The 25683-nt window shown below is 39.3% G+C and overlaps 1 protein-coding gene across 6 annotated transcripts in view; it reads right to left on the bottom strand.

Moving 5' to 3' along the window:
* The window catches only part of RSU1 (Ras suppressor protein 1), a 249288-nt gene that overhangs the window by 118396 nt on the left and 105209 nt on the right, over window positions 1-25683 (bottom strand). For all 6 annotated transcript variants that reach the window (XM_072825680.1, XM_072825682.1, XM_072825684.1 and 3 more), the window contains one exon: window positions 20929-21061. In XM_072825680.1, the coding sequence (XP_072681781.1) occupies window positions 20929-21061 (133 nt within the window). The remainder of the gene's footprint in view (window positions 1-20928; window positions 21062-25683) is intronic.

Genomic DNA, 25683 nt, shown 5'->3' with positions numbered 1-25683 from the left:
TAACTATGTAAGTTCATTTAACAAGAATTTAAAAATTAACAATTCTGTAACCATTACCCAGGATGAGAATGAGCACAAGGTTGGTCCACTCTCCCTGGTACCTCCTCCCTTTCCACAAGAGTTAATTAGTATTCTGACTTTTCTAAGATATAAAAAAGATTCAAATTATCATGAGATGAAGACTATAATGTATAAGATAATTATGGAATCTTAATTCAAAGTAATAAAAAAAAGATCTAAAATGACACTCAGAGAGAAAACAAGATTAAGCAAATGAGCAGAACGTAAGTTAGTTGTGGAACACATACAAGGGGCTAAAACACGCAGAAACAGAGTCCTGAAGAGAGGCAAGTATAGGAGACTAGGATGGGGAGGTAGCATGCTTAGTAAAAAATATCTGTAAAAATAATGGCTGAAAATTTTTAGATATGGTAAAAACCATAAACCTACCAATCCAATAAGCTTAGCAAACCCCAAGTACCAAAGAAAGTAAGGAAAACCACACAAAGATATATTAAGACCAAACTGCTCAAAACCAGTGCTAAGGAGACAATCTTAAAAGCGGCCACGCTGGGGGCACTGGTGAGGGCAACATACAAAGGAACATAAGAAGTACAGCAGATTTCTTGTCAGGAACAATTCAAGTAAGAGACAGTGGAATAAACCTTTGAAGCACTGAGAGACAGAAATGGTCCATCCAAGATTGTACACCAGTAAAAATATCATTCAAATAATAATGTGGAATAAAGAGTTTTAGAGATATATGAGATGTGAAAAAATGTGTACCTGGCAAATCCACATGGTAAGAAAAGCTAAAGGAAGCACGTCCAATAAAAGGAAAATCATACTAGATAGAAGGACCTATACAAAGGAATGGAGAGCACTAAAATTGGTAGATGTAACAAAATGCTTTATTTCTATTTAGATTGCTATAAAGATATTTCACTGATAGATAGAAATGTAATGTGGAGTTCGGAACACTGAAGTAAAATGAATGGCAAGAAGCATAAAGCCTAGGAGATGAAAGATCAAAGTACAGTAATGTAAAGTTTTCCCACTCTATGTGAAGTGATATGTCACTGTGAAACGCTGTGAAGATGTAAATTACAAACACTAAAGCACACCCTAAAATTAAAGACTGAAAGATTATAGGTAATAAAGCAACAAAGGAGACCCAATGATGTCCTAAAAAATATATAATCCAAAGGCACAAAAAAATAAAAGTGGGAAAAAACAGATGGGATAGGACAAAAAAATACACACTAAGGGGGCAGATTCAAACCTATCTATGTTGCTAGTTACATTAAGTGTAAATGATTAACATACCCCAATTAAAAGAGACTGTCAACGGAGATGAAAAAAAATGGGTCTAAACTATATGCTGCCCATAAGAAACCCACTTTAAATATATAGATATAAATACATTTAAAAAAAAGGAAAATGATATATCATGATAATATTAATCAAAATAAAGATGGAATAGCTACATTATTATTTGACAAAGCTGATTTCTGGCCAGAATATTATTATGGCTAAATAAACTCACTTCATAATGAAAAAGGTCAATCAAGAGGACATAAACAATCCTAAATATTTATAAATCTAATTACAGGACCTGAAACTACATGAAACAAAACTGATAGAACTGAAAAGAGAAATAGACAAATTCATAATTATAGTCAGAGACTTATATTCCTCTCTCCATAGTTAACAGGGTAAGTAGACAGAAAATCAGTAACCATACAGAAAACACAATCAACCAATATGCACCCAAATGGTATGGGTGCACCCAAATGCAGAAAATACTGGGTATTCAAATGCAAAAATATAAACTTTGATCCACATCTCACACCATATAAGAGATTAATTCAAAATACATTATAGTCCTAAATGCAAAACCTAAAATTATAAGTCTTCTGGACTAAAACAAAGGAGAAAATCTTATTAACTTAGATTAGGCAAAGAATACTTAAATATGACACCAAAAGCACAATTCATAAAAGAACAAATTAATTAACTAGACTTAAAAAAATTAGTTTTATTTTTCAAAAGACACTGCTAGGAGGATAAAAAGACAAATCACAGAAAAGTAGAAAAGCTCTGCAAAGTATACAACCAATAAAGGATTTGTATCTAAAACATATAAAGAATCTCAAAGCAATATAATGAACTATTAAAAAACGAAAAATCTGAACAAAAATTTCACTAAAGAAGATACAGGGATGTCTAATGCTCAACATCACCATTCATCACTATAATGGGAACCTACTGGAATGGATAAAAGTAAACAAACAAACTGGCCACAGCAAGGGTTGATGAGGATATGGAGTGACTGGGATCAGACACCACCCTTTGGTATATAAAATGATACTATCACTTTGAAAACAGTTTGGCAGTTACTTAAGGTAAATCTACACTTACCATATGATTCATCTGTTCCACTACACAGGAATAAGGAGAGCACATGCCCAATCAAAGACTTGCACACAAAAGCTCATCAAAACTTTATTTGTAATACTCCCAAACTGCAAACCACCCAAGCATCCTCCAATAGGCAGCTGGACAAACGAATTGTGGTATACCCACTCAATGGACTACTGAGCAGTAAAAAGAAATGAACTATTGCCACATGCAACAACTAATCTCAAAATCATGATGCTGAATGAAAAGAGCCAGCTTTTTATTTTTTTTTATTTTATTTTTTTTACATTTTCAAAGGTTTTTTTTTTGTTGTTTTGTTTTTTGTTTTGTTTTGTTTTGTTTTGTTTTCAGTTTTTTTTTTAATTTTTTATTGGTGTTCAATTTACTAACATACAAGAGCCAGCTTTTTAAAAAGGGCACACATCATACGTCTATATAGAAGACTTTACAAAACACAAATAGTAAAGTTAGGAAGACCAGTGGTTGGTTGCCTGGAGATGGGGTAAAAGGAGTGAGGGGCAAGAGGGAGTTAAGACAGGGGTACAAGCAAACTTTTGGGTATGACAAATAGGTTCACTGTCCTGATTCTGGGGACTAATTTACAAGTATATACCCATGGCAAAATGTATTAAATTCTATACCTTACATGTGTAGTTTATTGTATGATAACTGCTCTTCAATCAAGATGTTAAATTTTTAAAAGATTCGAATTGGCCCAATGTCACAGACCTAGCAAAAGGTTAGGAATGAGATTTGAACCCAGGGAGCCCGCCTTCAGAGCCAGTGCTCATACTCCCTGGTCTCTTGCATGCTTCCTGGACCTCACTTATTCTTCAGAGCTACACCTGCTTGATGCTTGTGACTAAGCCCTCCTCTTCCTGGGTTCCCTCCCAGAACTACCAAGAGATATTGCACTGCTCTTTACATTTCCTTTGGGGGTATTCAGAAGCCCTTTGAGTTCTTGGAAACGCGTCTCTAGAGTCTCCAGGTTCCACTGGCACAAGTGTGCACCTGCAGAAGCTGGCGAGGCTCCGAGCCCAGAGGCTGCGTGAACCTGGCTGCTGGACAGCCTCTAGTTCTCTTTTGTAATGGACGCAGCTACATTGGTTTTTCAAAAGCAGGCATTTGAGTGTGATGTAAATAGGGTGGTTACGATTCTTCCATGTATTCATGGACTCTTTTTTTTCTTTTTTCTTTTTTTTTTTTTTTGGTGGTGCACATAACTAAAATGAAGTCACATTTTTGCCATATCCTAGGAAAAATGCAAGGCAAAAAATGTCATCTTTAGTCTCTTGTTAACAATAAAAATTTGACCTGGAGATACACAAAAAATTTGACCTGTTTGAGATATACAAAATTAATGCAATCTGTGAGAAAACTTAGTATCAAATTTGAAAGCAGTGTATTGACAGGAGCCTTCTGTAGGCAGACAAGCCAAATATTTTTTTAAGCATCCCCACTCCTCACCCTTGTTGGGCAGCTCCTAAGTTCAATGGGTTCAATGGGTCAAGTGAGGGAGATCAGCAAGTAGCAGGCAACCTATTGCGGAATACGGCTCCTCAGTGCAGCTGATGAGGAATGCTCTGGTTCCCTCAAAGCTGAGTGACTAGTGAGGGATTCCCTATACCCTTTCACATCTAGGTTTTTAGGTTCAGAGCCTGAGCTCTAAGTGGTTTTTCTGACTTGTCAACGAATCTTATTTTGAGGGCTCGGGGGGAGGAGGGAGGAAGAACTACCTCCAATTCCCTCCCCTCTGCTTTGCTATTTATTTCTAAGCAATGACTCTAGCTCAAAGCCTGCCAATTCACCTTCTACAGATTCACTCACACATCATGATGGAGGATGACAGTCACATCTGCACCGTGGGGTGCTGCTCAGCGACCAATAGCCAGGTTCCTCCGCAATTCCCACAGAGGTATCTGTTAGAGGGCGGAGGCTGGGTGATTCAAAAACAGGAACAAAAACAGGCTGAGTCTAGGTCAATTACCCTCCTTTAATGGCTCTGGTATTTTTTTTTTCCATGTTACCCTCTAAAATTCCATGTGTGGGGTTTCTTTCAAAGCCTAGCTAAAAAGAGCTACTAGATTTGATGGGGAAGAGCTGGCTAGGGAAGGCTGCAGCCTTGGAAACATTAGAGAAACATTTATGGTGATGGAAGCGACACTAATAATATCACGAAATCTTAGCAACTCAGACACGAGAAGAAAAAGGGAAACACTTAAAAATGTGTAATGGATGCACGACAGAAGGTTTTTAAAAATGTTCCTCAAGCAGAAGCGCTGAACCTGCAGGCTACAACGTATACTTGAAAGAACAACAACTCTCATTCATCAAGTATTTTGAGAGCTGAGCAGGTGCCAGGCACTGTCTGAGGCTCCTAGCGACACAGCAGTGCACAAAAGAGGAGTCTCAGTTCCTGAGAGAATCTCCATTCTTTAAGAGAACAGATAAAATACAGGCAGGGCTAGGTGGTAGGATCTGTTTTAGATAGAGAGGTGAGTGTTTTGTTATGATGACATCTGAGCAAAAACCTGAATGGGATGGAGAACAAGCCAAATGTCATTAGGAAATTGAACATAAGGGTCAAAACTATTTGTGCTAAAAGACGAACGAAGAGGGAACACACGTAACTCCAAAAAGTTGAACTGGTACGTTTTCCTTGCTTCAGGGTTACTATCTCTTAACCCAAATGGGATTCTATCTAGAAACTAGGTGATCTACACCTTTGTATTACTGAGTGGCCTCCACTTTTGGTTTCTTTAGTATAAAACCTAGAAGGAAGTTACTATTTATTTTTCTTGTTAGGTGCTCTGGGGACAGTGACAAGATTTCCTAAACTTAAACATTTAGCAGTTAATTCCAGAACATGTGAGACCAGGGCCAGAAAGAAAAGACAATGAAGACATACAAATGTGGGATCACTAATCACATAAACACACATGATTTAGTATGTATAACTTGCCAAAGGGGGAACTGATTAATAAACTCCAATAATAAAGCCAAAACACACCTAATGATTCAGGTAAACTGGACCCATCAACAAGAATCCATGCTCCTCTGAATATAGGTAATCTTTATGCTTTGTCACTTCAAGTGGCTGACAGATCTCCTGTCACTCTATCTACCCTTGATGCTTGTGCAGAAAATATGTACTTCTGTACTCAGTTTTTATGTTCTAATGTTGTTTTCCACTTAAGAGAACCAAGACTCCTTGGAGAAAAGTCAGTTCTTTGTTGACTTTGTTGACTAGGACCAGGGCTAACAAGAAAACTAAGACACCAACAAGAAATCATGTGGAAAACTTGGGAGGGACTGTCCTAGACGATCTGATTTCTTTTCTTTCTTTTCTTTTCTTCTTTCTTTCTCTTTCTTTCTCTCTTTCTTTCTCTCTCTCTTTCTTTCTCTCTCTCTTTCTTTTTCTCTTTCTTTCTTTTTCTTTCTTTCTTTCTTGATTTTATTTATTCATTCATGAGAGAAACACAGAGAGAGGCAGAGACATAGGCAGAGGGAGAAGCAGGTTCCCTCCGGGGAACCTGATGCGGGACTTGATCCCAGGACCCCAGTATCACAACCTGAGCCAAAGGCAGAAACCACCCAGGTGCTCCCTGATCTGATTTCAGTCACTGGTATGAGCTGAGGAAGGCAGGAGTCTTCATTGATGCCCAAAGAGATAAATAATATAAAGTACAGTAGAGAGAGGCCTCTGAATATGTATCAACTGACTAAAGTCCAACTATGAAACAATATAAATGTGTAGCCCACAGTGGAAGAATGCATACCCACTGAACCAGAGGGTGGTAGCTGGTGAGGAAATGGACTTGGTTTTTGGACCACACACACAGGCGGATGGATGGATGTTTGATCAGAATCAGGGTAGGAGGAGGAAGACAGGCTTTCAGGACACCTGCATGTTGTTAGCTGTGCCTTCAACCGCAGGATGGGAAGATGGCCCTACAGGGGGGCTGGGCTTGATTTAAGAATCACAGAAGCCAAACGTTTATGACTGTACCATGAAGCATCACACATGAACGCCCCTATGAGAATATCAACGTAATCTCAATGTTTCCTCTTTTTCTTCCTAGACATTACTCAAAAGCAAGTAGAATACAAGATTATAGTGCTTCTGAATAAGACTGATGGAGCTTGATGTCTAGCTCTACCACTCTGGTAAACCCTGGTCATTTTACTTCATCTGCAGTTCTGTGGCTTCTCATATGAAAGCCAGGTGAATACCTAGGTCTCATGGAGTCATGAAATGATAGGAGATGAAGTCTATTAGGAACCCATCAGGGCCTCAACCATAGCAAGGAAGTCAATGAATGCCAATTCTCTCTCTCCTCAGTGTCATGGAGGCAACTTCCCTCACTACAAATCCACCTGGATGTTAGTCCATGAATAAAAGAAATGGAGTAAGTAGGAGAGGATACTGGACTTAATCATATTCTGAATTTTTCTAGTAAAAACTGCTCAAGATTTTTAGCATTTCAACCACAATAAAACCAAAGTCGTTCTGTATAATGTATTCACATGGTGGTCTTGAAGGAGCATTTTCCCGTATGCCATGATTTCTTTTTCTAACCACGTTTCAGTATAGAAATAATAAAGAATATTTTTGTTCCATCAATGTAACAACCAGTATTTTCCTTGTTGATCTAGGTAATTAAACTTATAAAAATAAAGAAGTCTGCTTCAGAAAACTAAAAAAAAAAAAAAAAAAAATACAGTTCCAAGATTTTAAGTATTTCAAAACAAAAATTGTTATTAACAAAATTTACATTCCTTAGGAATTATCTAGAATTTAGTACCAAAATATTCACTAGTTGCAAGACATAGTCTATTAAAAGATCACCACTCACACAGTTTCTATTGAGAATGCACAAGAACAGATTAAAAATGCTCATAATCTCACATAAACAGTCTGAAACGCACATGTCATCTTAGCTTACAGCCAAAAAAATTGAGAGAAAAATTAAAACAAAAAAATCCCTCTCTCTTGTATGGGAACCTCAAGCTCAATCTCATCCTCTCATACACAGTGAACTCTTCCAACACCCATTCTTCCTCTTTTCAAACCCTCATGACCTTTCAAATATAGAAAAACTTACTTTTTAATCACTTAAACTCTTAGGTGGGAAAATACCCCTATTTAAAAATATTCTACACAAAAAAACATTTTGGTGTTTTTTTCTCCCTTAGTCTACGGTTACCTCTGTAAATGATCATCTTTTGGTACAGATTCTTCTGAGGATACAGGAAAGCCTGATTTTATATGAGACATATTATAAAAACCCTAAGATTTCACAGTACTTAAGCCGAGACTAGGCATAATTGCTACATTAAGTGAGAAACCTTCTTTCAAGCTCTCATTTATAAAGTATCTTTCTAAGATTCTGGATACTTTAAGAAGGTTTTGGGTACACCTGATTAAACAGTGTACCTGGTAAGAAGGCTTCCACTCAATCTCGTCCAATGAATGAAAAGAGCCATCCCAGGAGACAAAACCAATTAAGACATAAGTTCCTCAGACATACTGAGGGTTTGGGTCCAAACCTCCACCATAAAGCAAAAATTTATTTATTTCAATAAAGTGAGGCACATGAAGTTTTTGGTCTCCCAGCATATGTAAAAGTTATGTTGACGTTTTACTATAGTTTATTAAGTGTGCTACAGTACTATGTCTAAATACATATTTTTGCTTAAAAAGTGCTGACCAACAGGTGAGCTTTCAGCAAGTCATCATGTTTTGGCTGGTGGAGGGTCTTGCTCCAACACTGATGGCTGCTGACTGGTCAATCAGGTGGTGGCTGCGCAATATTGGAGTGACTATGGCAATTTCTTAGAATAAGACAGCAATAGGGGTACCTGGGTGTCTCAGTCAGCTAAGCACCGACTCATAATTTTGGCTCAGGTCATGATCTCAGGGTTGTGGAATCGAGTCCTGTGTTGGGCTCCGTACTCAGCACTGAGCCTACTTGAGATGCTCTCTCTCCATCTTCCCCTGCTTGTGCACACTCACACACACACTCTCTCTCAAATAAATAAATAGAACCTTAAAAGAGAGAGAGAGAGAGAGAGAGAGAGTAATGAAGCCACTTCAACTGCATCCTCCTTTCTCAAACAACGTTTCTGTTTCACATGATGCTGTTTGAGCACTGTACCCACAGGAGAACTATTTTCAAAAATTAAATCAATCCTCTCAAACCCTGCAACTTCTCTATCCACTAAGTTTATCTAATATTTTAAATCCTTTGTTGTCCCTTCAACAATCTTTAGAGCATCTTCACCAGATTCCCCCTCAAAAAACCACTTTCTTTGCTCATCCATAAGAAGCAACTCCTCTGTTCAAGTTGTATCATGAGATTGTAATAATTCAGGCCCATCTTCAGATTCCGCTTCTAATTCTAGCTATTTCCACCCCATCTGCAGTTGTGGCTCAGGGATGGGAGGCTGAGGAGCAGGAGAGAGGACAATGGCCAGTCGGTGGAACAGCCAAAACAAACAACACCCACCAATTAAGTTTCCTGTCTTACTTGAGCACGATTTGTGGTAACCCAAACAATTACACTAGCAACATCAAAGATCCTGACCACAGATCGCTGTAAGAAATATAAAATAATGGGGACACCTGGATGGCTTAGTGGCTGAGCACCTGCCTTTGGCTCAGGTCGTGATCCTGGAGTCCCAGGATCAAGTCCTGCATCAGGCACCCTGCCTACTTCTCCCTCTGCTTCTCTCTCTGTCTCTCTCATGAATAAATAAAATCTTTTAAAAAAAATTTTTTTTAAAAAAGAAACATACAGCAATGAAAATGCTTGAAATACTTTGAGAATTAACCAAAACGTGACACAAAGATAAGAAGTGAGCAAACACTATTGGAAAAATGACACCAACAGACTCACTTGACACAGCTCGCTGCTATAAACCTTCAATGTGTAAAAAAAATGCATCATCTGGGAAGCACAATAAAGCAAAGTCCAATAAAACGAGGTATGCCTACATACGGGTACATTCTTTGTGGTTTCTTAACTTCAAGGGCCCTACGGTTCTTTGGTTTTTAAACATTATATTAAATAGTAAACATAGGTACAAAATAGAATATTCAACAGGTACAAAGGGTAAACAGTGAGGACATTATGTCCTGCCCTTCCAGCCTTTAGTCATCCAGTTTCCTTCCCTAGAGATAATCACCCATACCGGTACAAGTGTGTCTCTCTCAGAAATAGTCCAAACATTTAGAATATAACCACACACTCCAGACACCATGAAACACCTCCCTTGACAGACAAAGAGAAGCCACACAATATGACTATGGTGCCTATGGATTCACAGACAGGAAGGGCTCACTTTCAAACACAATTCATTTATTTGTGGTTAAAAAATGATTTTTTAAAAATATTTTATTTATTTATTAGAGAGAGAGAAAAGCATTAACAGGGGTAAGGGCAGAGGGAGAAGCAGACTCCCTGGTGAGCAGGGAGGTTGATGTGGGGCTTGATCACAGGACCCCGGGATCATGAGCTGAGCTGAAGGCAGATGCTCAACTGGCTGAGCCACCCAAGTGCCCCATAGTGACTTCATTTCTAATATGGAAGTAGTGTGGTTAAAAATAGAGATCTATACAAAGGAAAAGACTAGTGTAAGGGCATAGTCTTCACTTAATACTATACACTGAGAATGCATTTTAATGTTTCGACTACTGTTTACCACACATAGCAAAAACAAAAAAAACCCCTGTAACTTGGTCCATTCTAGATGCCAGAATATCTGTTTTTTTCTTTTTAAATTTCTTCCAGAAATCAAGGCAACCTCTCAGAGGCTCTGCTGCATGAGACAGGTCATTTATATAAGACATGGAGGTCATGCCACATGCAAAGTCCAGGCTTGCAGGAATCTTGAGTATTGCTCTCAAAAAGATTACAGCCTCTTAAGGGGAAAAAAAACAAAACAAAACATGTACTCAGCTCCCTTTACACACCAAATAAAGGTAGTATTCACAGAAATAAATACTGTGTTATAAAATGATAAATAGCATTTGTAATGAGTTTAGCACATGTCTGTCACATGATCAATACTCAAGAACTGATCACTATTATTATTGAAATCGTGAAGAAGAAGTAAAGGCTCTAAACAAAGAAGATAAAAGGGTTTTGGAGAATATGGGCAAATAGAAAGCCATATTTGATAACTTGAAGAATACTTGGCTTTCAACACGTAAATATGGGAAGAAGGAACATTCCAGGCTGAGAAAGCAGCACTTAAGGAGATGTGAGGTAGCAAGCAGGTTCCATCTCTGATGGGACATAACCCAGCTTTTGTCCTTTGGGTCCATTCTCAGTGGATCTGTCTAGAAGCTCCACGGTGCCAGATTAGCCCTTCCTTGGCCCACTGCCATGATCCTTCCATCCTAGAAACTAGTGAGAGTCTAGTAACAGTACAGGGCTCAGGTGATAGAAAAACTCCCGTCCAAACAGCTCATCTCACATGATGGAGATTCAAGTCTTTTGTGATACCTTCAAAATGGGAAAACAGTGCCAAGGGTATAGGAGACAGAAGGCTGTGTCTCATTGCTCAGAAGGTAGACACGGAGCCCATCCACAACAGAGGCAATCTACCACTGTCTCCGCATGCCATGTCAAAGAGTCAAGCTTAGCAATCTCATCCCAGAGGAAAGGACTAAGCTCGATAATTCTTAACTTTGAGGGACAATTGTAACAGAATTCCAAAGAAAATGTAGATCCTATTTTACAATGAATGCTATATGCGTCACATTCGAATATGAAGTTTCCTATTCTTCAGTCTTCCAGTTAGACCCAAAACATCCTACTGGAGAAAAACAAAGAGAAGAGGTTTCACCTAAGAAGATAACCATCACCCAGCTGACCCTTTGCATGAAATTATGAGTAAGTTCTCTGATACCGGTTGTAAATATAACACACAACCAACAAAAAGCACAGTCTTAAACGATCCTTTACATGCCACTTTCTCTACCCTATTAAGATGCTCGTTGTTTCTTTGATTTATCTGATAATAAATTTTTGATGACTGGTAAGTCTCATAAAATTGTTCTGGTGCTGACTACACTGATTAATAAGTCTGAAGAATCGAAAGTGTCAGGAATTCATGTGTACGAATAAGTTACTGCCAAACATATATTAAGTATTCCATAAAATATAGAATAAAAAGGTTGATCTGGTAATTTTATCTTCTATCCATTTTTCTGTGACAATTTATATTCAGGGTCATCATCATCTTTCGTTGCCTTAAAAAAAAAATCAATGAAGTAAATCTGTATGTGGGCAAATTCGGGAATTAGGTTAAATTTTAAAAAAATAATGAACTAATATAGATAATAAAACACGTATCCCAGAAAAAAAAAATCAGAATTAGAAATCATTACTGGGGCAACTTTGAGATGAGCTAGTTGGAATCACTCCCTTTGAGATGGGGAAGCTGAGCGTGGGTGTGAAGAGGCCGTGTGCCACCAACAGCTGAGACCAGAGCCCAACTCTAGGACCAGTAGAACAGCTTCTTTCCCTTCTTTTTCCTCAGAGCTTCACAGCACAGTATGCCTGTGTCTTTATGCCACAGAACACCACATGAAAATACGCACTCCATCTGTGATCTCTCTCTTTCTCTCTCTCTCTCTCTGCTGGGAAAGCAAACCAGCTTTAATTACATGAGAACAGAATTCTCTGCCCTGTTCTTAGTAGTCTCAATCTTACCGATTAAAACTTTAGAGATCTCCGAAGATAAGGTAAGAAAAATGAAAGTTATACAGCTCCAGATGTGGTAACTGGGAACTCTTATGATAAGACAGGAAATCTCGACGCTTTATGGAGTAAGATGCCAATAGCTACAAATCAGAATCACAAAGTTCCAGGGAGAAGATCCCTGACCTACTAGTGTGGGTCCCATGGCAGGAAGCAGACACGAGGCACAAAGGCCCTCTTGTCTCTTATTCCTTCCAGAAGATTCTTGTGGACAAAATAGCATGGAGTCCAGCAGTTGGTGCTCCCTGTAACCCTCCCTTCTTGAATTCTCTAGCCAAATATGACTACAGCAGGGGGCTTTGACAGGTGCCTTTCATTCCCAAGTGCCCTTTAAATCCTAACCAGTTTCTGTTTTAACGTGGTCCACTGTTAAAAGACTAGGAAAAAAAAAAAAAAAAAAAAAAAAGTCCTCTGCCAGAAACAAAGCCTATCCCGTGTCCCTAAAATCAAGCAAGAGTCAATCTGCATACTTTGGAGGAACATCTAAGTCGAAAAGCCAAGCATATTAGGAGAGGCCTGGGGGAGGGGAGTGGATCAAGCCTTACAGGGTCATTTAAACCTACTCACTAATAAAGAAAACATGCCTATCATGAAGTTACAGGGGCTGTGGAGGAAAAGAGTAGAGAGATGCAACAAATGGAGAGGACTGGATACTATTTCTGGGCATCTGAGTAACCACAGTGTTATAGGTTTAACTGTATCTCTATCTGCTCTCAAACTCATTTGCTGAAGCCTTCATCTCCCAGTACCTCAGAACATGACTACGTTCATGTCCCTATAAAAATTGGATGTAAACAATGATGCACAAGCATGGAAGTAACGTGTAGAGACACATGGAGGAAACGGCCATCTGCAGGCCAAGGAGAACGGCCTGGAACAGATCTTTTTGTCGGAATAAAACCAACTCCACTGACCCCCTGATGTCAGACTACCAGACTTTCAGAATTCTAGAACTGTAACAGAATACATTTCTGCTAGGTGGCTTAGACAGCCAAAATTGGACAAAACTAGGTATCAGCAGGAAGGAAAAGAAAAAGCCATGTGCTTACTGATAAACCTGACATATAAAACAACCAAAATCTCAGTGATTATTTTTCTTTAAATATACATTAGCTAAGTGGATGGAGAATCAAAAGTATGTACAATCTGAAGGTGGCGGAACAGCCTGTGTTCCAAGTGAGACTACTTAAAAATTAACTATCGGGATCCCTGGGTGGCGCAGCGGTTTAGTGCCTGCCTTTGGCCCAGGGCACAATCCTGGAGACCTGGGATCGAGTCCCACGTCGGGCTCCCGGTGCATGGAGCCTGCTTCTCCCTCTGCCTGTGTCTTTGCCTCTCTCTCTCTCTGTGATTATCATAAATAATAAAAAAAAAATTAAAAAAAAAAGACAGTAAAAAAAAATTTAACTATCATAGTGGTAATAGCATTTCCTGACTGCAAACTTTTTATACCATGAATCTTAAAAATACCTGTGAAATAATATACAAACACAACTGGATAAAGTATGAAATGTTGTTTCCTTAGTGGTTGACAAGTAAAATGGAACACCAACAAATGCCTATGAACAGAACTCACAGCTGAGCTTTTTATTTGATAAAGCTGACTGAAACTCCTTTCATAATATACATTCTAAGCCAGAATACCTGACAATATAGAAGAACCATGAAGTGCCAAAAATTAAAAACCCCTCAAAACCCTCCAATAATTCTCTACCAGAATAAGAGACCAGATCTTAATAAATAGGAAGTATGTGATAAAACAAGATATCACTATGTAGAAAATAGAAATTACAGGGTTTCTTTTATTAAAGAAGTGCCACTTATTAATTTATCTCTCAAATAAAAACTGCAAATGCAGGCAATAACTCATCTTAGCTGGAGAGAAGGCATCAAGCATTGAACTTTAAGATTACTGGGAGTTTAAAAAAATTGTCAATATGCAGGGCTGATCAATTTCATTTCATTGAGGAGATCAATACTCAATAGTTCAATATGATTCTATCAAGTGAATATCATCTAAAAATGGAACTCTTAGTAGCTCTTGAAGAGGAAGTAACCTGACACATTTCCTTTTTAGAGGGCAGGCTGACTCTAGCCTATGTTGATTTTCTTGTGTCAAGAAGAAAAAATTATCTATATTCTATTTACCTTAAATTGATACTGTAACAAATCACAATGAACATTATAGTCCAGCTATACAAGACAGGCTTAATGCAAGCTTGACAGTCAACATACAAGTTGAGAGAAGGGGTGGGGAGGGAGGACATGATTATTCTGCTCTTTAAAATCATATTATGTAAAAGAATGAGGTTCAGAATTAACATCACTCTTCTCCTTTTGATGTGAAAGTTGTGGGTTTTTTCCCATTTATTCTAAATGTATTCACATTTTTTTTAATGAGAAGCACACTAGTCCCTGAATAAAATGCAGAAGGATGGACAGAGCTTCTGCTCATTGGTTAAACCTGACGGGGCCCATCCCCAGAGAGCTGGCAGGCCAGCATAGTGTAGCAGCAGCGTGACCCCAATGGAGGACCACAGTAAGCATGGATATGAGAGGGAAGTTTCTCCAAGTCTGCATGTATATCTAAGTCAGAGTAAAAAACATGCAAGGATATCTATAAGATGAGGTTTCCTAGATACCTTCAGGAATACCAGGTAGCCCCCTGCAGCTGGTTTTTAAACCCTGGCAGGGTTGATCTTAGACCTATATAGTAGGTTCTCTACTCTCTCTTGGAATCCAGGTACGCTGGCAATGTCAAACAGGAAGCACCTCCCATTTAAAAAACTCAACCTCTTTTGCATGAGCTATAACATTATAGAAAAATAAAGCTTTGAAAGGCAAATAAAAACTTGATGCTTTGAAAAAATTGTGAACATGCACAAAGAAAATGGAAAAATACTAATTACCTTTGAAGTATACCTGAATAATAGCGCTCAACAGGTTAACATAACAGCAGAAAAGCAAAGATCCTTTTAAATGTAAATTACATTAAGTAATCTACCCAAAAACTTGAAAGGGAGACAAAATTGTTATGTACTCTTCCTCACAAGTTCTGTTTTCTTCCTGTTACCTTAAGAGGGAGGTATTAATTTACCAGGGTAATGAACAGCTCTTGGCTACACAGAGCAACAGGTGAGTGACTGTGCCAAAGATTGACAGCTGATATTATGTCCTGATTTTAATTTCTGACTTACATCTACTCAGTGGAATAAATAAGTCTCAACTCCTTGTGCTGGTAACATACAAATGGGAGAAAAAGGATTGCTGTGTAATTTTACCAATGAAAGTCAACACGCAACATGATACTACTACCCAAAATATACCTTATGGGTTTCCCTTTCCTCTTTGCTGTTTCTTAGCAATGTTAGGTAAAATGTAAAATATTTGCATGCAAATAGATCCAGAGACGTCAGAAATTTGAATTGTATTTTTTGTATTACAGAGGAAATGTGATAATACATTTTTTAACTCAAGAAAGAACCAAAATATACATATGTAACATCTATAAAGGAAATATAAATTACCAGGAACCCAATACACAGTCAACTTTTAACAATAAAAACAATCTTTCATGTCCAAAGCTTCAGGGGGGGAAAAACTGGTTCTTCATTTTCATGTCTACTATCCAGAAATACTGTTTTTCTCTGGCTTAATTTGAGCTATTTTCAGATACAGTAATGAAAGAAAATTCTACATTTTTCCTGCCTTCCTATGTCACTATGTAAAATTCACTAAGTACTAGAAAGGTCCTGTAAGTTTAACCCTCTCCTTCATCCTTCTGTGATATTTATAAAACCATCTGCTAGTTCTGGGCATCCATTTATACTTCAGCAGAAAATAATAAGGTTTGGAGAGTTTTCTTAGATGGGATTTCCTTCTAGAAAGGACTGTCTCAAAATGAACGAGATCACCTACTCGGTTTGAAATGCTCTGGCCTTTTGGTAGGCCAGATATATCTGTTATTCAAGGGTCTTCTAGGTCACTGACTCAGTCCCCATTAGAGGATATGCTAGTTGTTTAATAAAGCTCATTTTACATCCACCACAGACTATACGCAGGCTTGCATGCAGTACAGAAAAAAAAAATTCTTAGTTTTAACTGAACAAATAAGTTCACAAACAATAACCAGCAGATAAAAGTATCCCTCCTTACAAATCAAACAGGATGACTTACTTTGTTAGATGTCCAGTGAAAAGAAATTGCCAGCATTTTTCTCATCACTGCCCACGTCCACCAAGTATTGCTTTGTTAAAATGTTTCCACTAACTGGCATGAATAATAGTATGGCCAGTCTTCACTCAAGATTAAAGAAGAAAATAAAAATGTAAGTGAGTGTGGCGCCTTTCCCTAGAGACAAAGGCAAGTCACAGGACAGGAAGAATGACAGGGAAGCATCCTCTGAGTTATGCCACCCTGGAAATGAGGCTTTAGGACTGCCATGCTTCGCAAATTGCAGCCTTCATGAGGATGCCTGTTTTCCAAATGCCTCTTTCAACCACCACATTTTCAGCCTAACATTTGTCAAACCTCTTCTTTTGTTAAGAGTTAACTTGTCAGCTTTTAAAATGGCTTGCGGTTCCTAGCCACCCTCCTTGATGGAAATGTGAAAAGTGTGAGTTACTCCCTTTCACAAAGAATCTTGTCAAGGATCCTGACTCTAATCTGACTTCTCCTCCTAGGGGGAAAAAAATCTACCTTCTGGAAACTTAACAAGTGGTGACTATTCTATCATAATTCTGCTTCACAGAAATAAAAGAGGTCACACAAGGAGAAAACCACCACCCAATACAGAGTTAAGAGGTGACCAGATAGCTCAGCAACAGCCTGAAAATGGTAACCCACTCTACAGTTTGCTCCTCAACAACCCGAGCAAATGATTGTACTTGAACAGAGGGAGTAACATAATGAATGGGCAATGCAATGACACCAGCCAATATGTTCCCTTTGCTGAACGTATGATAAATGAACAAAGAGTAGGCCCCACCTGAGAAATGATGAGGAGGACATGATGAATGCCCAAAGTGTACTCAACAGAACAAGCACCTGAATAACGACATGCGACATGCTCCCGGCCATACCTACCCACACTCCTTGTGCTCAAGCGCACAAGTTCCTATCTTCACCATGTTAAATCATCTCAGAGGATTTTAATTCTTCCTGAACACTGATTTCACTGTTTTATTTCAAATGTCCACGTCCCCTCTTGGAAGTCCATTAGAGCCTGAAAATCAGATAATCCATCTTCTCTGCCTGTCGCTGCTCTAGACTCAGAAGGCCTCTGAGGATGTGCTTGGAACATGAAGGTCACTGTGAAAGTCGACCACAGATGTGGACAAAAAGGAAACATGCCAGTAAGTTCTTTACTGATCTCACTTAGGTAATGGGTCATTTGGTTAGAAAAAAGGAAAAAAGGGAAGGAGATTCATCGGCAATTTAGGTGCCAAAGCAAAATTAAAATATGCTTTCATGGTAGTCTGAAGATCAATCTATAAAAAAAGGTTTTTTTATTGGAAGGGGTATATGGGGCTTATAGAAAAAAGAGGCAAGGAAAGGGAAAGTAGAAACTGCACCTTTTAGAAGAGAATACCGAAAAGAAAGATAGTGAATGAAAAAGAAAGAAGGAAGGAAGGAAGGAAGGAAGGAAGGAAGGAAGGAAGGAAGGAAGGAAGGAAAGGAGGAAGGAAGGAAGGAAGGAAGGAAGGAAGGAAGGAAGGAAAGAAAGAAAGAAAGAAAGAAAAAGAAAGAAAGAAAGAAAGAAAGAAAGAAAGAAAGAAAGAAAGAAAGAAAGAAAGAAAGAAAGAAAGAAAAAGAAAGAAAGAAAGAAAGAAAGAAAGAAAGAAAGAAAGAAAGAAAGAAAGAAAGAAAGAAAGAAAGAAAGAAAGAAAGAAACTGGCTTTTTCAGAAAAAGCGAATGCCATGCTTTTTTAAAAATCATCACATACACAGCTTCAAGCTAAATGTCCTCTCACTAGGAAATGGCTGCTTAAAGAAATTAAAGAGTTATAAAGAATTAAGTTGGGTTCTTGTTACATGAGGCTATAGTCACGCAGAGCCATTCATATAAAAGAGAAACTTCACATGTTAAAGCTCTGTGAAACATGATGGTGGCATTTTTGTGTATTTTTTTTAAGACTAAGAGTCTCACTTCCTGTCTGTTTTAATTAATCATCCACGTGTTTGGCTAGTTTGTTTGGTAAAGGAGTGAGCACAGCTACTACAAGAGGATGAGCCAAGGCCAGAAAACTGAAAAAGAGAGAGGCTAGCGCTCTCCTCCTGAGAAGTCTGGGGGAATTCGCCAAAGGTCCCTGCCCTTGAGGAAATCATGTCAAGTGTATCCTCCCCACAAAGGCTCATAAAGACTCCTCTACAAGCAATGAACAGGGTACTAACTGTTCCCCTGTAAAGGGGTCAACGACTCTCCTATGCTTACTTAAGCCTTTGAATGGTCATCTCACTGTGAAAAAGATAGCATCACTCTCCATGAGGAAATCAAAAAGGAAGCTAGTAGGCAAATTGCTTAGATTACTCTGATCCTCAAAACTAACATGCTGTTAAGAGAGACAGGGCTACAGACAAGTATGTTACCAATTAAAATGTCCCACCATATATTCTCTTTCAAATAACCTACCAATTAACTCAATCAAAGCAATGAGCCTCATTCATCCAAAATACTAACCTTGCTCAAATAACCAGAAATAGTTTATAATATATAATAGTTTGTATATAATGGTGATTAGTTGCATGACTAATAATGACTGCGAGGTAATATAAATTCACAACTTAGTCTTTTAAAATGAAACTAAAATTAGAAGCACTTTTATACACAATGTATTCTAATACACTATAAATTATGAATTAATGGATAAAAGATCGTTGGCCAGAATAAAAAACAGAGTATTTTCCCTAGTTCTAAGTCAATAAAAGCTTGTTTGTATAGTTTTCTGTATGTTAAAATGTATACAATGATTTTCTAAAAAGATAACCTACAAACCAAGATCTATGGAGACTCCCATTTACTAACAAAAAAATTAGATCCTCATCTAAAGTAGATGGTAGCAATGATTGACAATTTAAAAGGAACAAAATGAACAATAAGCTGCCAATTTGCAATTAATTTTCACACGTTTTCATAATGAACTAATTTCCAAGGCTGAGCTATACTCATATTTAAAGAAACTATAAGGCAGCCCGATGGCTCAGCGGTTTAGCACCGCCTTCAGCCCAGGGCATGATCCTGGAGACCCTGGATTGAGTCCCACGTCGGGCTCCCTACATGGAGCCTGCTTCTTCTCCCTCTGTGTCTGTGTCTGTGTCTCTGCCTCTCTCTCTCGCTCTCTCTCTCTCTGTGTCTCTCATGAATAAATAAATAAAATCTTTTTTTTAAAAAAAAAGGAGAAACTATACAGTGGCACATAACTATGTGGCTCAGGAAACAATAAAACACATCTTACACTTCTCTCATTTTACCCTTAAGGTAAGTCTTCAGATATATTGCAAATGTCACAGTATTATCTTAGAAGAAACCTAAACCATGCTTTAAGCTGCTTTCATATAGGAGGATACGCTATGTCTTAGTTCAAACGCCATTGTTCTTCACAGCTCATCTTCTCTGTGATCTGCCCGTTGGAAATAGGATTATAACAGGTACTGCATGTGTGACCAGGAACATGGTAAATGGGAGGTGGCTCCAGAACCACAGCTGCCCATTGGCAAGCCGGGATTCTGCTTTGTTGGTTCATCCTGACACCCACTGTCCCTGAACAGATGCAGTGAGGCCTGTGTTGATGTGTGTGTGTGTGGGGGGGGGGGGGGGGGGGGGGACTCTGTTCTGATTCCAAAAAAGCAAACCCTTAACTGAATGTAGCCTTTAATGATCCTTGAGCTCCCCTCTACCAGCTGGGATGTTAGATTCTCAAAGGTTGGGGCTGCACACAAAATCAGATTAAACTGGACTATGGATTTTTTCCCCCCAAATCTCTTCTACATTTGCTTAAAAGAGAGGAGACTAGATTTCAGAATTAAAGATTATGGAAGCATAGGGATTAATGATCATTTTAATTTGGGGGTGAGTGTGGGATGAAGGGAAAATAATGTCAGAAGATGTAATAACAACAGAGCAAGTAGGGGGTAGAAGACACCCTGACACCACGAGGAAGAAACAGGTGGGGATACTTAGGTTTCGGGGCTGGCACCCTATAAGCTGCCTTGGATCCAGGGCAAGGGCTTGAGGGATTCTGATGCTGTGATTTAAGCTAGCTGATTTCTCCTTCTCTTTTTCTGACTTTCCTTCTCTTAGGGAGATTATCATCTTGCTAGATACAGTAAGAGCTTCTAAAGAATAGAATGATGCTTTCCTACTAGTCTCTCCTGATTCTATAAATAAACCACTTAACAATTTTGTTCATAACATTTGCTATTCTTTGCATTCCACGGAGAAAAAAAGTATGTGCTGATCTTCATGGGTCTCATGAATTTCGTTGAACGCCATGAATATTCAACCAATTTAATACCTTAAAATTTTTCTAAACAAATTTGGCATAAATTCCCTTCAAAAATGTCAATTAATCTATAAAAAACAGAGACAGTTACTACACATGGTTATTAATAAAACATTTAAAAATACTATAAGCTAACTGCCACCAATATGACATCATATGATAGTTTTTTTAAACGAGGTAATTACAAATACTATAAAATGAGAGTCTACTATTTTAGAGAATCATAGTCTACTTACTACTTGTACGTCTCAGAACGGATATATTCAAAAACATGGGACACGCCAAGCTGGAACTGGTCAGCAATTGGGGTAACCCAGGGATTATTCTCTGCTTTGAACACTTGCTTCTGGCCAGTTAAATCCAAGTTTCCTGAAATGACAGAAGGAAAGAAGAAAGGGTGAAGTTCATTTCATCCAACACAAATCAGGCCTAAGAAGTCATACCCAGTAACTATGGTACAACCCCAAGTATCTCTTGGGTCATCTGTATTGATTTTTTAAAAATCTGTAACTTCAAGTCCTCACTGAAATGAAAGCAATGTTAGCTGAAGTACCCTGGCCCAAGAAAGTAGGAAGGAAGGGAAGAGGGAAGTAAACTTGGAAGGGATTTTTGCAAATGCAGCATATGGTTTATTTTTCTATGTATTTGTTACAGAGAAGAAAACAATCCAAGATTGAAAGGAATGATCATCTCAGAACATCCTGAAATTCTACTAGACGATGTACATCCCATTCCGATCTAAATATAATCCAATCAAAACCACTAGTCATCAAAGTAGAACATGAGTAAAGTAGATAAGAATGCTGCCCAGGTAAAATTACTATTGCATCACTCAGTATCATAGGCACATCACAGATTCAGCCCTAAATGAATCTCATTAACATGGTAATGCTAGAAACTCACATCTATAGTGTCCTTATACGTTGAACAATTACCTTTTTTTTTAAGATTTTATTTATTAATTCATGAGACACACACACACACACACACACACACACAGAGACAGAGAGAGGCAGAGACACAGACAGAGGGAGAAGCAGGCTTCATGTAGGGAGCCCGACGCGGGACTTGATCCCAGGTCTCCAAGATCACGCCCTGGGCGGAAGGCAGTGCTGAACCACTGGGCCACCGGGGCTGCCTGACCAATTACCTTTAATAAGCACTTCTTCATTTGATTCTTGGGCAATCCCCTAAAGTCAGTAATTGACATCACTTTATAGGTGAAAAAATGGATGGCAAAATTAAGTAATGTCTCCAAGATCGGAAAACTTAAGATTGGGGATGTGAACCCAAGGCTCTCACTCCAAATCTCAGATTCTTTCTCCAATGTCTGGTGAAGTTATCAGGTTATACAATCTCAATCAACCAAGGATGAGTTAGGGAAGGTAGCATAAAAAAGCCAAGTGCCAAGTGCCACCCATTTGAATATCATGTTAGTAATCAGTTGCTTTCTTGTGTTTGCTTGGTATACTCAAAAGTGGAAGAAGCTGTGTATGAAAAGGCTTTCCATCGCACACTTGCCTATGCAAGAGACTAGGACAGTGCAGTCACAGAGCAGAGATGGATGCAGTTTACCTGGCAGGAGACTCACCAAAGGCCTTTCCCTAAAAGTCTACTGAGGAAGTCCTTTTGCAGACTTTCCCAATCTACAGGTCAATGCTATATAAACAATTATTCTTCCCAAGATACATCCAAAGTACCATGTTTGTCCTGTTTTGCAACTCTACTTGCCAATTTTGTCATAACTGATAACTCAAGATAAGGAAAACCCATTCTGGAATGGAAGTATACCACAAAGCACATAATTTCCTAGCTGATCTGAGCTTCGGAAATGCACAAATATTTTTACTGGGAAGATGATGTAATTAATATTTCTTCTTAAAATAAAATAATTGAGAGTCTCAATCTGTCTTCTTTTTGTTATATGAACTTGTAACTGTTCGGGGGCGGGGGGGAGGAAGAGAAGACCAATATAAAAGTAATTACAACCTAATAAAATGCTTTTAAAGAAAACAGATATTACCGAATGAGTAATTCATCATGATCTTTCCAAAGCTCCTTAGAATCTGTTGATGTTAAGTACAAAAATAAGCAGATAAATTTCTCTCCAAGATTATCAATATTGTCAATTTCCTCATCTTAATGGTTAAACATCATTAGTCAGATATTAAATCATTTGGTAAATTAATGGGCTTTATTCTCTAAACCATGAAAATCCCAGAGTTGCACAAATTCTCTACTGAGCTGGGTATCTTACTTCGGTGTGACTCTGTAGGCACTGGGCTATTTGGTTTTTATCTTCACTTGGGGAGGGGTTTTAGTTTTCCCAGGATAAAATTGATGTCTTGTTTAAATTTCTCTGTAATTCTTATCTTCTTTGAGGAACTCATTTGCTACACTCTACGTCCTTGTCCTCTCTTCCATATCATTCTCTCATAATTATTTTTCCAATTTCTACTTTTCCTAAAAATGAATTTAATATCAGAAAAAAAGTCTTCCATTTAAAAATAATTCCAAACAACAATTCTGTATTTCTTAAGTGTTCTGTTCTAAATGCAGTGAATACATTGTCCACTGTTCTTAGGAAGCATGGTCATTGAGGGAAGGGCCCACATGCCAGGCAACAGAAACCGTGGTGTAACCATTCACTAAGTTGAGGCTGGACATACCAGAGGTGATCACCTCTCTTAAAGTATTCACCCAATAAACAAATTATGCTTACATATCTTCCTGCCTCTAACGCCTGCCCACTGACATTCAGCATGAAATCAACTACAAAAAATAAATCATGGAAAAATCTATATTCCAAAGTGGCAAAGAAAGAAAGAAAGAAAGAAAGAAAGAAAGAAAGAAAGAAAGAAAAGCCATGAAAAGCATGAATTGCATAGGGAAGCAGAGCAATTCTTAAGCAAAGGGATCTACATTAGTGGCTACTCTGACCTAAAGATCTTTCCTCCCTGTTCCCCAAAATTGTTTATCCTACTGAAAAATAGAGTCTGAATTCCTAACGGGTACAATTCAACCTGATGAACATCTAGGACTCCCCATCATTTATACATTACCACGAGTTAACTCAAGTGGATTGCTTTCCTTTTAACATTTGGTTCAGACTGGGATCACAGGGATACTATACTGCGTGGTAGAAGAGTGGGAGAAGGAGAGGAGGCAACAAGAGGTACAGAGCACTTTTCACTGTGCTGTATTTTCAGGGCCCTGGGGTCACTGTGAGAGCACCCTGACCAGGGTAAGGCTCTAGGAAGGACGGCCTGCCCCTCCAGGCAATCCTCAGCTATTCCAAATTTGCTCAGGGATGAATGATGTCCATGGGATGGTAAAGAGAAAGAGGACTACCTTCCTGGGGTGTATCAGGGGTGGAAGGAAGCTCCCTTCCACCAACATCCAAAGGTTGCCCCAAGAATCAAAAGCAGAGGTATACTCCGAGGAAAACACATTAGAATGGATCATCTTTGAACCTGAGGTCCGGGTACATATTTCTGTGGGAAAGAAGAGCCTACTTCCTACCACCTACAATGTACATACCCACTTGGGAATGTACATGGCCTCTTGTTAACTTATTAACAGCCTCTCACGAACCCTGCAGCCTTCTTAGAGGTAATCCTCTGAAAATCACATACTAAAGTTCTTTGCTCCCTGACTGCCACACATGGAAGACAGAGCTAGGGGAATAATGCCAAAAAAGGTCAGCCGTGTTCTCTGGGCCCTTTTGTCTGAAGCCTCTAACCCCTCGGAGATCTGTCAATCCCTAGCAATGTCTCTATTTAAGCACTGTCAATGGAGACAGAAGAGGCAGAGGGGACTGCTAACGACGTCTGCTAAGTAAGAGACCTGGATCCAGCTAGATACATACCCTTCGAGGAAAAGGAGTGTGAAAGTCGGGGTACACACAAAGGACCATGGGACAGATCTTCACGAGCATTTCTGTTGCTCTCACTTCACACTCACCTGTGCATTCTAGCTAAAGGGGGAGGGGCCAGGGGGCAGGGCTGCCTTCGCCCAGCACCGTCTGTTTATTTTGGTACAGAGCAATGCCAGTCGATCAGGGTCCTAGGTCTTCACAGGGCTACCAGGACTGGGAGGCCAGTAGAGAAGAGCGATCCAGGTTCCCGGGGGGGGGGGGAGAAAACCCCCCCCAAACGATAGCTCTGTGGTCAACGCCGTGCTTTCTTTGTAACAAAGAACTGTGAAAACCATGTGTAACGTCTGTGGCCAGCCTTAAAGCTGGCAGCTCTTCGCAGGTGACGGAGATGGAAATTGCACAAGCCAAGCCGGGCACTGACTCTTCAGAGTGATAACCGGGCTTGGCGGAATAGAACATGCTTCTTTTGTTTTTGCACCTAATGTCACCAGCGGAGAATACAGTCCTCCTTGCCTGGCTGCGGCGGCTGTAACCCTCCCGGCTGGCGATTTGTCTCCCGCCCAGGATGCAGCAGTTTCAGAAGGGGGTTAATATAATTAGAGTAAAGCTGGGCCATTATACTGTGTGAAAAGATGACACCCGTCTCATCTTGGCCCAGCAACAAGTTACCCTTGCCTCAGCAGAGCTCATCTGTCAGCTGTCGGAGGTAGGTTCCCTCTCCAGTAATAACATGCAGGAAGCATCTCACCCCGCTGTCAGGATGCAATCCCCCGAACTGCCGCACGCTTCGGTGCGTCTAGTTAGGTGCCCTCACCCGGCTCCTTTATTAGAAGCCTGAGCGGCGCTCCGGTGGTGTTCTAACAAGGAGCAGGCAGCAGGATTAAGCGCTGTGACAAAGAGGATCTAATAAGCTAGAAAGTGGTGCATCTACAGACACGCTGGCTGGCTCCCAGACATAGATTCACGCTGCTCCCTCTTCAGTGGGAAGGCCCAGGCCACAGGGGAAGCCAGCCAGCGCCGTGATTAGCGGTGACCCCCTGACCGATGTGGCTATGAAGATCATATATCACTCAGGGCCGCATTCTGCAATTGCAAATTGGATTTTCCATTTTAT

Source organism: Canis lupus, chromosome 5, assembly GCF_048164855.1.
Source record: "Canis lupus baileyi chromosome 5, mCanLup2.hap1, whole genome shotgun sequence".
Taxonomy (NCBI): Eukaryota; Metazoa; Chordata; class Mammalia; order Carnivora; family Canidae; genus Canis; species Canis lupus.
This window is presented reverse-complemented; position numbering and strand designations above follow the sequence as displayed.